The sequence below is a fragment of the Cervus elaphus genome, chromosome 11, assembly GCF_910594005.1.
Source record: "Cervus elaphus chromosome 11, mCerEla1.1, whole genome shotgun sequence".
In the NCBI taxonomy this organism is placed as follows: Eukaryota; Metazoa; Chordata; class Mammalia; order Artiodactyla; family Cervidae; genus Cervus; species Cervus elaphus.
In genome coordinates, this window is record NC_057825.1 from 13,255,799 (window position 1) to 13,270,960 (window position 15,162).

The 15,162-nt window shown below is 39.9% G+C and overlaps 1 protein-coding gene across 1 annotated transcript; it reads left to right on the forward strand.

Annotated features, from left to right (window-relative positions):
* The first annotated feature begins 11,567 nt into the window (after positions 1-11,567).
* LOC122702942 (olfactory receptor 1L8-like) lies at positions 11,568-12,506 on the forward strand. The gene has a single exon (XM_043916951.1). The coding sequence runs from the start codon at positions 11,568-11,570 to the stop codon at positions 12,504-12,506; it is 939 nt and encodes a 312-aa protein (XP_043772886.1).
* The last annotated feature ends 2,656 nt before the right edge of the window (positions 12,507-15,162 follow it).

Here is a 15,162-nt window from a genome sequence, read left to right on the forward strand (position 1 = left end):
ACCGTCTCACTGGCGGGTCTGGGGGAAGTTTTCGAATCTCAGAGGGCAACCTAAGTGGGAGGAAAAATAAATAAAACCCACAGATTACATGCCTAAAAGCAACTCCCAGCAGAAAAGTACCCCAGATGCCCACATCCACCACCAGCAAGTGGGGGCGGAACGGAGAGGAGAAGGTGGCATCGCTTAGGGTAAGGACCAGGCCTGAATGCCCTGAGGACAATCGAGGGAGCAAACGTGAGATAGCAACTTAAACTGTGGGATCGCAAGAGAGAGAGAAAATTAACCAGCCTGAACACACTGCCGGCCATTCACAGAACAAACAGACTGAGCAATTCCAGAGAAGAGCTAGCTGGTGGTGGACCGGCCCATCCCTCGCCGGAGGCAGGAGGCAGGGGGGAGGGGAAAGGGGCAAACTCGGCCCCAGAGACAGCACCCCTACCAAACTGCAAACAAGCCTCCAGTTTCTAACCAAAGACTTCCTGAGATTCTGAATGGTCGACATCCGCCGGGAGGGTCACGGCTAGAGGCCAGCTCCCAAGAATAGAGAATAGACACAAGGCTCACGCACTCGACTGGTGCTCGCAGAACCTGAGGCTGGGACTGCGGAGGGGATAAGGCGCACTGCACCTGTGGAGAGTGTGCCTGTCAAGCTCCAGGCTGCCTGAGCTGCTCGGGCAGGGAAGGCACAAAACGCAGTCTGCAGTTTTGTGGAATACCCGAAAACTGGAACTGCACGCAACTCAGGGCCTGCTCCATATAGAGCAGCCGGGAGCCTATGCAGTGTAGACGGGGAAAGCACACACCTGTGAGCGGGGGCAAACCCAGTGAGGCTGGAACACTGTGAGTGCTCCCCACACACGCCAGCCAGCGATATCCGCCTGCAGTGCCCCTCCCACCCTGCAGCGCGACTGAACAAGTGAACCTGAACAAGAGACCACCTCCACCCGCCTGTGTCAGGGCAGAAATTAGACACTGAAGAGACCGCAAACAGAAGCCAAATAAACAAAGGGAACTGCTTCAGAAGTGACCCGTTTAAAATCCCTGTAGGTAACACCGACTACACCGGAAGGGGCCTATAGATATCGAGAAGTGTAAGCTGGAAGGAGGAGCTTTCTGAAACTGAACCAAACCCACGCTGACCGCAACAGCTCCAGAGAAATTCCTAGATATATTTTTACTTTTTTTTTAATGAAAAAAATTTGTTTTTTCTTTTCTTTTCTTTTTTTATTTTTTCTCTTTTATTTTCCTTTAAAATTCCCTATTACTCCCACATTACTCCTTAACTTTCATTTTCATTTTCATATATTTTTACTATTTTTTTAATTAGGAAAAAATTTTTTTTCTTGTTTTATTTTTTTCTCTTATTTTCTTTTAAAGTCCTCTATTACTCCTTAATTTTCATTTTCATTTCACTATAACCTTGCAAAAAAAAAAGAAGCCCTATTTTTAAATGGAACTTCATATATATTTCTAAAATTTGTGTGTTTTTGTTTTTAATATTGTATTTTTAAGAGTCTAACCTCTACTCTAGATTTTTAATCTTTGTTTTTCAGTTTTTTATATCAATTTTGGACATTTAAGAATCCAATATTCAGTACCCATTTTTACTCAGGACTGTGTTGATTACTCTCTCCCACTTTTGACTCTCCGTTTTCTACCTCAGAACACCTCTATTTCCTCCCTCCCCCTTCTCTTCCCAATCCAATTATGTGAATCTCTGTGGGTGTCTGGGCTACAGAGAACACTTTGGGAATAGAGAAATGTGTAGCTCTGTCTCTCTCCTCTTGAGTCCCCCCTTTGCTCCTCCTGCTTGTCTCTATCTCCCTCCTCCCTCTCCTCCTCTTCATGTAACTCTGTGAACCTCTCTGGGTGTCCCTCACGGTGGAGAATCTTTTCACCATTAACCTAAAAGTTTTATTATCAGTGCTGTATAGTTGGAGAAGTCTTGAGACTACTGGAAGAATAAAACTGAAATTCAGAGGCAGGAGACATAAACCCCAAACCTGAGAACACCGGAGAACTCCTGACTACAGGGAACATTAAGTAATAAGAGACCATCCAAAAGCCTCCATACCTACACTGAAAACAACCACCACCCAAGAGCCAATAAGTTCCAGAGCAAGACATATCACACAAATTCTCCAGCAACGCAGGAACATAGCCCTGAGCATCAACATACAAGCTGCCCAAAGTCACACCTAACACGTAGACACATTTCAAAAGACATTACTGGACACTCCATCACACTCCAGAGAAGAGAAATCCAGTTCCAAGCACCAGAACACCGACACAGCTTCCCTAACCAGAAAACCTTGACAAGCCAATCATCCAACCCCACCCACTGGGTGAAACCTCCACAATAAAAAGGAATCACAGACCACCAGAATACAAAAAGCCCACTCCAGACACAGCAATCTAAACAAGATGAAAAGGCAGAGAAATACCCAACAGGTAAAGGAACATGAAAAATGCCCACCAAGTCAAACAAAAGAGGAGGAGATAGGGAATCTACCTGAAAAAGAATTTAGAATAATGATAATAAAAATGATCCAAAATCTTGAAAACAAAATGGAGTTACAGATAAATAGCCAGGAGACAAAGATTGAGAAGATGCAAGCAATGTTTAATAAAGACCTAGAAGAAATAAAAAAGAGTCAATTAAAAATGAATAATGCAATAAATGAGATCAAAAACACTCTGGAGGAACCAAGAGTAGAATAACGGAGACAGAAGATAAGATAAGTGAGGTAGAAGATAAAATGGTGGAAATAAATGAAGCAGAGAGGAAAAAAGAAAAAAGAATCAAAAGAAATGAGGACAACCTCAGGGACCTCTGGGACAATGTGAAACGCCCCAACATTCGAATCATAGGAGTCCCAGAAGAAGAAGACAAAAAGAAAGGCCATGAGAAAATCCTCGAGGAGATAATAGCTGAAAACTTCCCTAAAATGGGGAAGGAAATAGTTACACAGGTCCAAGAAACCCAGAGAGTCCCAAACAGGATAAACCCAAGGCGAAACACCCCAAGACACATATTAATCAAATTAACAAAGCTCAAACACAAAGAACAAATATTAAAAGCAGCAAGGGAGAAACAACAAATAACACACAAAGGGATTCCCATAAGGATAACAGCTGGTCTATCAATAGAAACCCTTAAGGCCAGAAGGGAATGGCAGGACATAAAGTAATGAAAGAGAATAACCTTTAAGCCAGATTACTGTACCCAGCAAGGATCTCATTCAGATATGAAGGAGAATTCAAAAGCTTTACAGACAAGCAGAAGCTGAGAGAATTCAGCACCACCAAACCAGCTGTTCAACAAATGCTAAAGGATCTTCTCTAGATAGGAAACACAGAAAGGTTGTATGAACGTGAACCCAAAACAACAAAGTAAATGGCAACGGGACCATCCCTATCAATAATTACCTTAAATGTAAAAGGGTTGAATGTCCGAACCAAAAGACAAAGACTGGCTGAATGGATACAAAAACAAGACCCCTATATATGCTGTCTGCAAGAGACCCACCTCAAAACAAGGGACACATACAGACTAAAAGTGAAGGGCTGGAAAAAATATTTCATGCAAACGGAGACCAAAAGAAAGCAGGAGTTGCAATACTCATATCAGATAAAATAGACTTTCAAATAAAGGCTATGAAAAGAGACAAAGAAAGACACTACATAATGATCAAAGGATCAATCCAAGAGAAGATATAACAATTACAAATATGTATGCGCCCAACATAGGAGCACCACAATATGTAAGGCAAACGCTAACGAGTATGAAAGAGGAAATTAATAGTAGCACAATAAGAGTGGGAGACTTTATGATAACGGTGGGAGGCCAATCCGTCAATTTCCTTTTAGATACTGGGGCAACTTACTCCGTGCTTACTGAAGCCCCTGGCCCACTTTCTTCCCGATCCGCTTCCGTAATGGGACTGTCTGGAGGAGCCAAAAGGTATTACTTCAGTTATTCTCTATGATGCAACTGGGATTCTGTGCTATTTTCACACGAGTTTCTTATCGTGCCAGAATCACCCTCACCCCTTTTGGGGAGGGATATACTGAGCAATGTCCATGCCTCTGTTTTCATGAATATGGAGCCTTCCCTTTCTCTCCCTTTAGTTGAACTAAATGTGAATCCTAGAGTATGGGATGATAGAAAATCTGTGGGTCGAGCACAAAATGCTATTCCTGTAGTTGTCAAGCTCAAAGACCCGCACTTATTCCCACATAAGAAGCAGTATCCACTGAAACCTGAGGTTAAGGAAGGGTTAAAACCCATCATTGAGAATTTAAAGGAGCAGGGACTGTTAGTTCCCTGTAACAGTCCATGCAACACTCCTATTTTGGGTATAAAGAAATCAAATGATAAATGGAGATTAGTTCAAGATTTATGAATAATAAATGAGGCTGTGGTTCCTTTCAAAAAAAAAAAAAGAGTGGGAGACTTTAATACCCCACTCACAACTATGGATAGATCAACTAAACAGAAAATTAACAAGGAAACACAAACTTTAAATGACACAATGGACCAGCTAGACCTAATTGATATCTATAGGACATTTCACCCCAAAACAATCAACTTCACCTTTTTCTCAATTGCACATGGAACCTTCTCCAGAATAGATCACATCCTGGGCCATAAATCTAGTCTTGGAAAATTCAAAAAAACTGAAATCATTCCAGTCATCTTTTCTGATCACAGTGCAGTAAGATTAGATCTCAATTGCAGGAAAACAATTATTAAAAATTCCAACATATGGAGGCTAAATAACATGCTTCTGAATAACCAACAAATCAGGAGAAATCAAAAAAGAAATCAAAATATGCATAGAAACGGATGAAAATGAAAACATAACAACCCAAAACCTATGGGACACTGTAAAAGCAGTGCTAGGGGGAAGGTTCATAGCATTACAGGCTTACCTCAAGAAACAGGAAAAAAGTCTAATAAATTACCTAATTCTACACCTGAAGGAATTAGAGAAGGAAGAAATGAAGAACCCCAGGGTTAGTAGAAGGAAAGAAATCTTAAAAGTTAGGGCAGAAATAAATGCAAAAGAAACTAAAGAGACCATAGCAAAAATCAACAAAGCTAAAAGCTGGCTTTTTGAAAAAATAAACAAAATTGACAAACTGTTAGCAAGACTCATTAAGAAACAAAGAGAGAAGAACCAAATTAACAAAATTAGAAATGAAAATGGAGAGATCACAACAGACAACACTGAAATACAAAGGATCATAAGAAACTACTACCAGCAGCTCTATGCCAATAAAATGGACAACTTGGAAGAAATGGGCAAATTCTTAGAAAAGTATAACTTTACAAAACTGAACCAGGAAGAAGCAGAAGATCTTAACAGACCCATCACAAGCAAGGAAATCGAAACTGTAATCAGAAATCTTCCAGGAAACAAAAGCCCAGGACCAGATGGCTTCACAGCTGAATTCTACCAAAAATTTAGAGAAGAGCTAACACTTATCTTACTCAAACTCTTCCAGAAAATTGCAGAAGAAGGTAAACTTCCGAGTTCATTCTATGAGGCCACCATCACCCTAATTCCAAAACCAGACAAAGATGTCACAAAAAAAGAAAACTACAGGCCAATATCACTGATGAACATAGATGCAAATATCCTTAACAAAATTCTAGCAAACAGAATCCAACAACATATTAAAAAAAATCATACATCGTGACCAAGTGGGCTTTATCCCAGGAATGCAAGGATTCTTTAATATCTGCAAATCAATCAATGTGATACACCACATTAACAATTTGAAAGATAAAAGCCATATGATTATCTCAATAGATGCAGAAAAAAGCCTTTGAGAAAATTCAACACCCATTTATGATTAAAACTCTCCAGAAAGCAGGAATAGAAGGAACATACCTCAACATAATAAGAGCTATGTATGACAAACCCACAGCAAACATTACCCTCAATGGTGAAAAATTGAAAGCATTTCCCCTGAAATCAGGAACAAGACAAGGGTGCCCACTCTCACTACTACTATTCAACATAGTTTTGGAAGTTTTGGCCATAGCAATCAGAGCAGAAAAAGAAGTAAAAGGAATCCAGATAGGAAAAGAAGAAGTGAAACTCTCACTGTTTGCAGATGACATGATCCTCTACATAGAAAACCCTAAAGGCTCTACCAGAAAATTACTAGAGCTAATTAATGAATATAGTAAAGTTGCAGGATATAAAATTAACACACAAAAATCCCTTGCATTCCTAGACGCTAACAATGAGAAAACAGAAAGAGAAATTAGGGAAACAATACCATTCACCATTGCAACAAAAAGAATAAAATACTTAGGAGTATATCTACCTAAAGAAACAGAAGACCTACACATAGAAAACTATAAAACACTGATGAAAGAAATCAAAGAGGACACAAACAGATGGAGAAATATACCGTGTTCATGGATTGGAAGAATCAATATTGTCAAAATGACTATACTACTCAAAGCAATCTATAGATTCAATGCAATCCCTATCAAGCTACCAACAGTATTTTTCTCAGAACTAGAACAAATAATTTCACAATTTGTATGGAAAAACAAAAAACCTCGAATAGCCAAAGTAATCTTGCGAAAGAAGAATGGAACAGGAGGAATCAACCTGCCTGACTTCACACTATACTACAAAGCAACAGTTATCAAGACAGTATGGTACTGGCACAAAGACAGAAACATAGATCAATGGAACAGAATAGAAAGCCCAGAGATAAATCCACAAACCTATGGACACCTTATCTTTGACAAAGGAGGCAAGGATATACAATGGAAAAAAGACAACCTCTTTCACAAGTGGTGCTGGGAAAACTGGTCAACCACTTGTAAAAGAATGAAACTAGAACACTTTCTAACACCATACACAAAAATAAACTCAAAATGGATTAAAGATCTAAATGTCAGACCAGAAACTATAAAACTCCTAGAGGAGAACATAGGCAAAACACTCTCCGACATAAATCACAGCAGGATCCTCTATGACCCATCTCCCAAAATATTGGGAATAAAAGCAAAAATAAACAAATGGGACCTAATTAAACTTAAAAGCTTTTGCACAACAAAGGAAACTATAAGTAAGGTGAAAAGACAGCCCTCAGATTGGGAGAAAATAGTACCAAACGATGCAACAGACAAAGGATTAATCTCAAAAATATACAAGCAACTCCTGAAGCTCAATTCCAGAAAAATAAATGACCCAATCTAAAAATGGGCCAAAGAACTAAACAGACATTTCTCCAAAGAAGACATACAGATGGCTAACAAACACATGAAAAGATGCTCAACATCACTCATTATGAGAGAAATGCAAATCAAAACCACAATGAGGTACCATTACACGCCAGTCAGGATGGCTGCCATCCAAAAGTCTACAAGCAATAAATGCTGGAGAGGGTGTGGAGAAAAGGGAACCCTCTTACACTGTTGGTGGGAATGCAAACTAGTACAGCCACTATGGAGAACAATGTGGAGATTCCTTAAAAAACTGGAAATAGAACTGCCATATGACCCAGCAATCCCACTTCTGGGCATACACACCAAGGAAACCAGATCTGAAAGAGACACATGCACTCCAATGTTCATCGCAGCACTGTTTATAATAGCCAGGACATGGAAGCAACCTAGATGCCCATCAGCAGACGAATGGATAAGGAAGCTGTGGTACATATACACCATGGAATATTACTCAGCCATTAAAAAGAATTCTTTTGAATCAGTTCTAAATGAGATGGATGAAACTGGAGCCCATTATACAGAGTGAAGTAAGCCAGAAAGATAAAGACCAATACAGTATACTAACGCATATATATGGAATTTAGAAAGATGGTAACGATAACCCTATACGCAAAACAGAAAAAGAGACACAGATGTAGAGAACAGTCTTTTGGACTCTGTGGGAGCAGGCGAGGGTGGGATGTTTCAAGAGAACAGCATCGAAACATGTATACTATCACGGGTGAAACAGATCACCAGCCCAGGTTGGATGCATGAGACAAGTGCTCAGGCCTGGTGCACTGGGAAGACCCAGAGGAATCGGGCGGAGAGGGAGGTGGGAGGGGAGATCCGGATGGTGAATACATTAAATCCATGGCTGATTCATGTCAATGTATGACAGAAACCACTACAATATTGTAAAGTAATTAGCCTCCAACTAATAAAAATAAATGGAAATAAAAGAACAAATGGCTTTTATCTGTAAAATATACTTCCAAAGAGTTTTGTGTTCGTTTTCTCCAGGGGTTTTACTGTTTGGGCACATTTTTCTATTAATTTCTGCCTTTGGGAATTACCAGACCATGCAGGTACTATTTATCATGTATTCCCAAATTCATACATGGCACATCATTGTTATTATTCTAAATAAAAAAGTATCTTAAAAAAAAAACAAACCCAGAGTAATCTGCTCTTTGTCCCTCCTCTCAACTCTTCCTGCTCATCACTGGCTAGAAGGTCAAAAAGATTATCTTTCTGATATGTGAACCTAACCAATTTGGTACAGGATGAAGAACAGATTTAAAAAAAAAAAAAAAAAAAAAAACAAGGAAAGATGAGAAGATATCTGGATACGAAAAGTGAACATCAGTAGACTGGCTGCCCACCTAACCATCCACCTCAATCAGGTACTTATTTCAGCCTCAAAATTCAGTTTTTGAATTTGATTCCATTCCAAAAAAATCACATGGGCACTGTATAAAGCAGAGTTTAGCCTAACATGTAAGACTAACTTTGTATGTTTTGATCACCCTATTTGACCACTGGGCCAAGGTATGTTGTTATCCCATGGTTCCTGAGAAGCAGGTCCCTAATAAGTGAATAGTGGGAACTTGGTAGAAAATAAAAATATTTCCACTCCCAGACTCATCCCAGGCTTTCAGAATAATGCCCTCAGATTTGCACGTTCAAAAATTCCTTCCATTTTTTAAAGTACTCAGCATCGATGAGCACAGGAAATCCAACCTTACTTGACCACTTTGAATCTTCTTCATCTCACACTCCCTAGGCATTCCCTTCATGAATAACTTTTTTGAGGATGTATGTTGTACAAGCTGCTCTTATACATGCTATTTTATTATCTCTTTAGAATTCCTTAGATCACTCAGTGAGCAAGAAATGAAGGTCTGGCACAAACCCTCACCTTCTGCTTCCAAATTCAGTGCACTTTCTACTAAACCCTCAATCCCATATACTTTTGATGTTCCCAAAAAAGACCAAATTTTCCCTTATTGTTGCCAATGAATCCTGCCTATTAGAATTTTCAAATTATACAATCTGTTCAACACAGAAAATACATTTTCCATTGTACATAACAAAGGTCTGTTCTTAATGTGACATTAAACACATTTAAAGAAAACAATGTGTGTGTGTGTCAAAATAGAAAATAAACAAATGGGGAAAATAGGTCCTAAGAGTGATTGTTTCAGATACATACTTTTATAGCTTTACGAAAATATGACAAGATGGCAGAGTGATTAAATCTTGAGACTTAGAGTTAGTTTAACTGAGTTTGAATGACCTATTACTTTTCCTCTACATCTGTTTCCTCACCAGAAAAATATAAGAATAACAGTCTATGCCTGACAAGGTTATCATGAGAATTAAAGTACAACCTATACAAATAAGTGCTTAATTACAGTTCACTCTCAAATTATTCAAAGCATAGAAAAAAGTACAATCTAAAAAAGTGTTGCAAACTGATAACCAAGTTAATTTGACCATTAGAGTATTTGACTGTGAAGACTAGAGTAATTTTAATTAGATTCATTAATTTTGAGAACATGTAGAAATACTTGATGGGGAAAAAGTCATTGGCAATGATGATAATGTGGAGAAGAAACAGTGGTATCAAATGTTTACTCTGTCCTGGAACTGTTCTAAGTGCTTAACCACCAGCCTTTATGAAAACCTCATGAAAATCTTATAAATATTGTTCTGTGTGCTCAGAAGCTCAGTCATACTGGACTTTTTGCAACCCCATGGACTGTAGCCTGCCAGTATCCTCTGTCCATGGGAGTCTCCTGGCAAGAATATTGGAGTGTGGTGCCATTTCCTTCTTCCAGGGGACCTTCCCAAACCAGGGATTAAAACTATGTCTCCTATGTCTCCTGCAGTGCAGGTGGATTCTTTACCATCTGAGCCACTAGGAAAGCCCTTTCAAGGATATATACACAGGTAAATAAGCAAATGGATGATGGCATTGAAGGATGTGCTTGCTTAACAGTTGGGTAACAAAGATCTGGGAACATGATAAAGTTTAAGGAGCTAGAGGGAAAATTAAGTAACAAATTAAAATTTAAAATAAAGATTTTCATGGAGTGGTAGTATAATTTGATATTCACAAAGGATTATTGCCTTCTAAATAAGTGCTTCTGAAGGTATAACAAGCACAACAGTAAAATTTTGTTGACTTAGGTTTATCATTCCTTTGATTTCTCTGTTGATTACTTTATCAAGTCCCCTTTTTGGAAAGGTAGTTCAAAGACACATTTGAACATGCCACCACTGAAAATTTGTTTTTATATACAGAGAAAAATAAAACCACTTTATCTGAAATAAATAAATTTGCCACCTTATTTCTATTGGTCTCTATATGTTTGTGCTATGCCATGTTGTGCTAAGTCACTTCATTCGTGTCCGACTCTTTGAGACCATATGGACCATAGCCTGAAAGTCTCCTCTGTCCATAGGATTCTCCAGGCAAGAATACTGGAATGGATTGCATGCCCTTCTCCATGGTATCTTCCCAACTGAGGGATCAAACCCAAGTCTTGAACCCAGGTCTCTTAGTCTTCTGCATTGGCATATGGGTTCTGTACCACTAGAGCCACCTGTGAAGCCCTCTCTATACCCTTACGTGGCTTTATTTTTCTTTATAAAGTGCAGAACTAGTTGATGATAGATAGATAGATCCATAGATAGATAGATCCTCTATTACAATGCAAAATCCACAAACAGTTCTGACTACGTCATATTCACAATTGTTTCCCCACTCCCAGAATATTTTTCACAGAATAGGTGCTCAGTAAACAATTATTTCTAGATTTAAAATTAAACTGACTAAAGAAGATTCCTGGGCCTCCCTGGTGGCTCAGAGGTAAAGCATCTGCCTGTAGATGCAGGAGACCTGGGTTCTATCCCTGGGTTGGGAAGATCCCCTAGAAGGAAATGGCAACCCACTCCGGTACTCTTGCCTGGAAAATCCCATGGAAAGAGAAACCTGGTAAGCTACAGTCCATGGGGGTCCCAAAGAGTCGGACACGACTGAGCAACTTCCCTTTCACTTTTCATTTTTAAAGAAGATTCAACTCTGGTCTTCCTCAAAAGTTCTGCTACCAATACCAGAAGCATTTGAAGTCTTAGAGTTGAGAAGGAAGGGCAAGTTCAAGGACCACAAAGGGGGCAAGGTACCTATGTGGTAACTAGTCACAAACCTATAGGTAGAAAGTGAAGGTAAGAAGAAGCACAAAGTTGTTGGCTTGTTGATGGTTTCAGTCATGGAGATGTGTGTTACACTGTAGGAATCTTCTCTATTTTAGTTGGCTCTATGATCATGGAAAGACTCAACCAAACCAGTAGGGTCTCTGAGTTCATCCTCTTGGGACTCTCCTCTCAGCCTGAGGACCAGAAGCCACTCTTCATCCTCTTCTTCATCATATACCTGGTCACAATAACAGGGAACATGCTCACCATCCTTGCCATCCACTCTGACCCCCATCTGCATACCCCCATGTATTTCTTCTTGAGTGTCCTGTCTTTCACTGACATTTGGTATACAACAACCATTGTTCCCAAGATGCTAATTGACTTCCTGTCAGAGAAGAAGACCATCTCCTATGCTGGGTGTCTGACTCAAATGTATTTTATATATGTTTTGGCTAACATTGACAGCTGTCTTCTTGTAGTCATGGCCTATGACCGTTATGTGGCCATCTGTGACCCCTTCCACTATGTCACCATCATGAGCCGCTGCCGTTGTGTCCTGCTGGTGGCCTTCTCCTGCTCATTGCCTCACCTCCACTCCCTTCTACACATACTTTTGCTGAATCAGCTCACCTTCTGCAACTCCAATGTTGTCCACCACTTCCTCTGCGATATCAACCCTCTGCTGAAATTGTCCTGCTCCTCCATATTTGTCAATGATCTCACAATAAAGACAGAAGGACTGGTTGTTGTGGTGACCCCCTTCCTATGCATTGTTTTCTCTTATGTGCGAATCTTCATTTCAGTTCTCAGGATCCCCTCAGCTGCAGGGAAACGCAAAGCCTTCTCCACCTGTGGCTCCCACTTGACCGTGGTAGTCCTGTTTTATGGAAGCATCTTCTATGTCTATTTACAGCCCTTATCCAGGTACACCGTTCAGGACCGAGTGGCTACAATTGTCTACACGGTTCTGTCCTCCATGCTCAACCCTTTCATCTACAGTTTGAGAAACAAAGATATGAAGAGGGGCCTGGGGAAGCTGCTGGGCAGGAGGATATCCTAGCCAGAAGCTTTTTGGACATGTTCATGGGTGTTTCTGCTAGTTTCTGATATACACAACAAACTCTTGTAAGTCAGCAGGTGTAACTCACATGTTTCATGGATGTTTGATTGTGCTCACTTCTTTACATGTGTAACTATCAACTACTGAGACTCTATTATGATTAGTAATAGGCTCCAGGTCTACTAAAATCCTGATTCCAGTTTTCATATATCTACATTTCTCTTCCTACTGAAAGGTTGCACATGCTACAAGCCATGTGCGATGCTGGGACTCATGCCTCTGGAGGAGAGAATTCAAAGTGGGGCCAGAGATGAGACTTATTACTAGAAGCTTTTGTGTAATAAACTTTTATTAATGTATGAAAGAGATAGGTAAAGCTTCTGACATAGACATCAGAAGGAGACAGAAAGAGTGCCCCCTTGTTAGTTTTTAGCAAAGGGTTATACACCTATTAACAAGCTGCTAATTAGAGAGAGGAAACACTTCAAAACTGAGAGAGTCGCACCAGGCCCCTCACCCCCAACATGCATTTTAAGATAGCATTGGCACACGGTGAGTCATCCCCAGCCATAAAACAATTGACATGAATCTTGAAGAAAGGCAGATTTATAAGAAAATACATAGTTTATTAACAAGCTAAGGAAAGACATTTACATGAGAAAAATGCATTGGTTAGCTCAAGGTTTGAGATAAAGTTAAGTTCAGGTGGAACCAGTTGTCGCCATGGCAACACAGAATTAAAAGAAATTTCTTTAATTTTGTGTAGAGAAGGAAAAGAAATGTCTGCCACTTGCAGTTTGTTTCCTCCTGCCTCTTGGGGACCTCTGGCCTTCCTCAGTTCAGTTCAGTCACTGAGTCGTGTCTGACTCTGTGACCCCATGGACTGCAGCAAGCCAGGCCTCCCTGTCCATTATCAACTCCTGGAGTTTGCTCAAACTCATGTACACTGAGTTGGTGATGCCATCCAATCATCTCATCCTGTCATCCCCTTCTCCTCCCACCTTCAATATTTCCAAGCATCAGAGTCTTTTCAAATGAGTTGGTTCTTCCCATCAGGTGGCCAAAGTATTGGAGATTCAGCTTTAGCATCAGTCCTTCCAGTGAATGTTCAGAACTGATTTCCTTTAAATTAACTGGTTGGATCTCCTTGCAGTCCAAGGGGCTCTCAAGAGTCTTCTCCAACACCACAGTTCAAAAGCATCAATTCTTCAGTGTTCAGCTTTCTTTATAGTCCAACTCTCACATTCACACATGACTACTGGAAAAATCATAGCTTTGACTACATGGACCTTTGTTGGCTAAGTAATGTCTCTGTTTTTTAATATGCTGTCTAGGTTGGTCATAACTTTTCTTCCAAGGAGCAAGCGTCTTTTAATTTCATGGCTGCAGTCACCATCTACAGTGATTTTGGAGCCCCCCAAAAATAAATTCTGTCACTGTTTCCATTGTTTTCCCATCTATTTTCCATGAAGTGTTGGGACCAGATGCTATGATCTTAGTTTTCTGAATGTTGAGTTTTAAGCCAACTTTTTCACACTCCCTACCAAGGCTTGACACTCTTACTACCTTTCTCTTCTCCAGGAACCCACAGCTTTATTCATTTGCTCTAAGTGCTGTTGAAACCTTTGCCTTCCCAAAAAATTTCCTGAAACTGATTTATATCTGACCAGTGACTTTTGATTCCCTTAATATCCTTCAGTTTTCAGTGTAATTTCTGTGATAAACTAGTTTTTTGAAAGTCATTGCAGTGATTCAGAAAGAGAGAAGGAGAGAGACAGAGACAAGATTGAGACTCTTATAAAACTGAAACTTCCACCAAGCGAGCAATATGTCTAGTGCAACAGCTATACAGAGATTGTGCCTCTTCCTTCTTCCATATTTTTGACAGCAGAATGTTCTGGGTTCTGTAGTCAGCAAAAGCCTAACTCTTAGGTCCACTTAGCCAAATGCCCTAGTAGTTCAGCACTCAACTGCCTTGATAATCAGGCCAGGGTGCATGGGGCTGAGTTGCCTCTGGGCCTTTACTCTGGTCATCTGGTATTTGTGCCTCAAGGCACTGGTGTATTCCTTCTCTTAGCTTCAGTTTCCCCTTAGAGATTCCCTTATTGCCACCATCATAACCATCCAGCTCTGCCTGTGTCCAAGGAAAGAGTTGTTGTATGAACTTAGAATTAATTATTCTAAGGAAAGTATTAAAACTCATAAATGAATGTTAAATGCAGGCAAAACCAGGAGCTTCTTGAACCACACAGAGACATACTGGGGTGCTCTGGGAGGTAGAGTTATCTAGGCAGGGACTTTGTTCTGTTTGCTTTTGTTTCTTCCTTCATTCTCTATTATTACTCAGTGATTTTAGACTTTATTTTTTTATCTGAATATTTTATCATTTATTATTCTCCTACATTCTTCCTGGAGCTATTATTCAGTAGGTCTCATGTGGGCCTGTGAATCTGCATTTTAAGGAGCACCTCCTAGAAAGACTAATCTGGACTTTATGTGGGAGACTGCATAACTGAAAATTTCTGACCACTCCCTATCTCCTACTGTTTGTATTTCTGGACTCATGCTTTCAGTAATCCTATAATCTACATGTATATAGACACTCACTGATTGCAGCATTTTTCATAATAGGAAAACTTAGAAAAATTAGAAATAA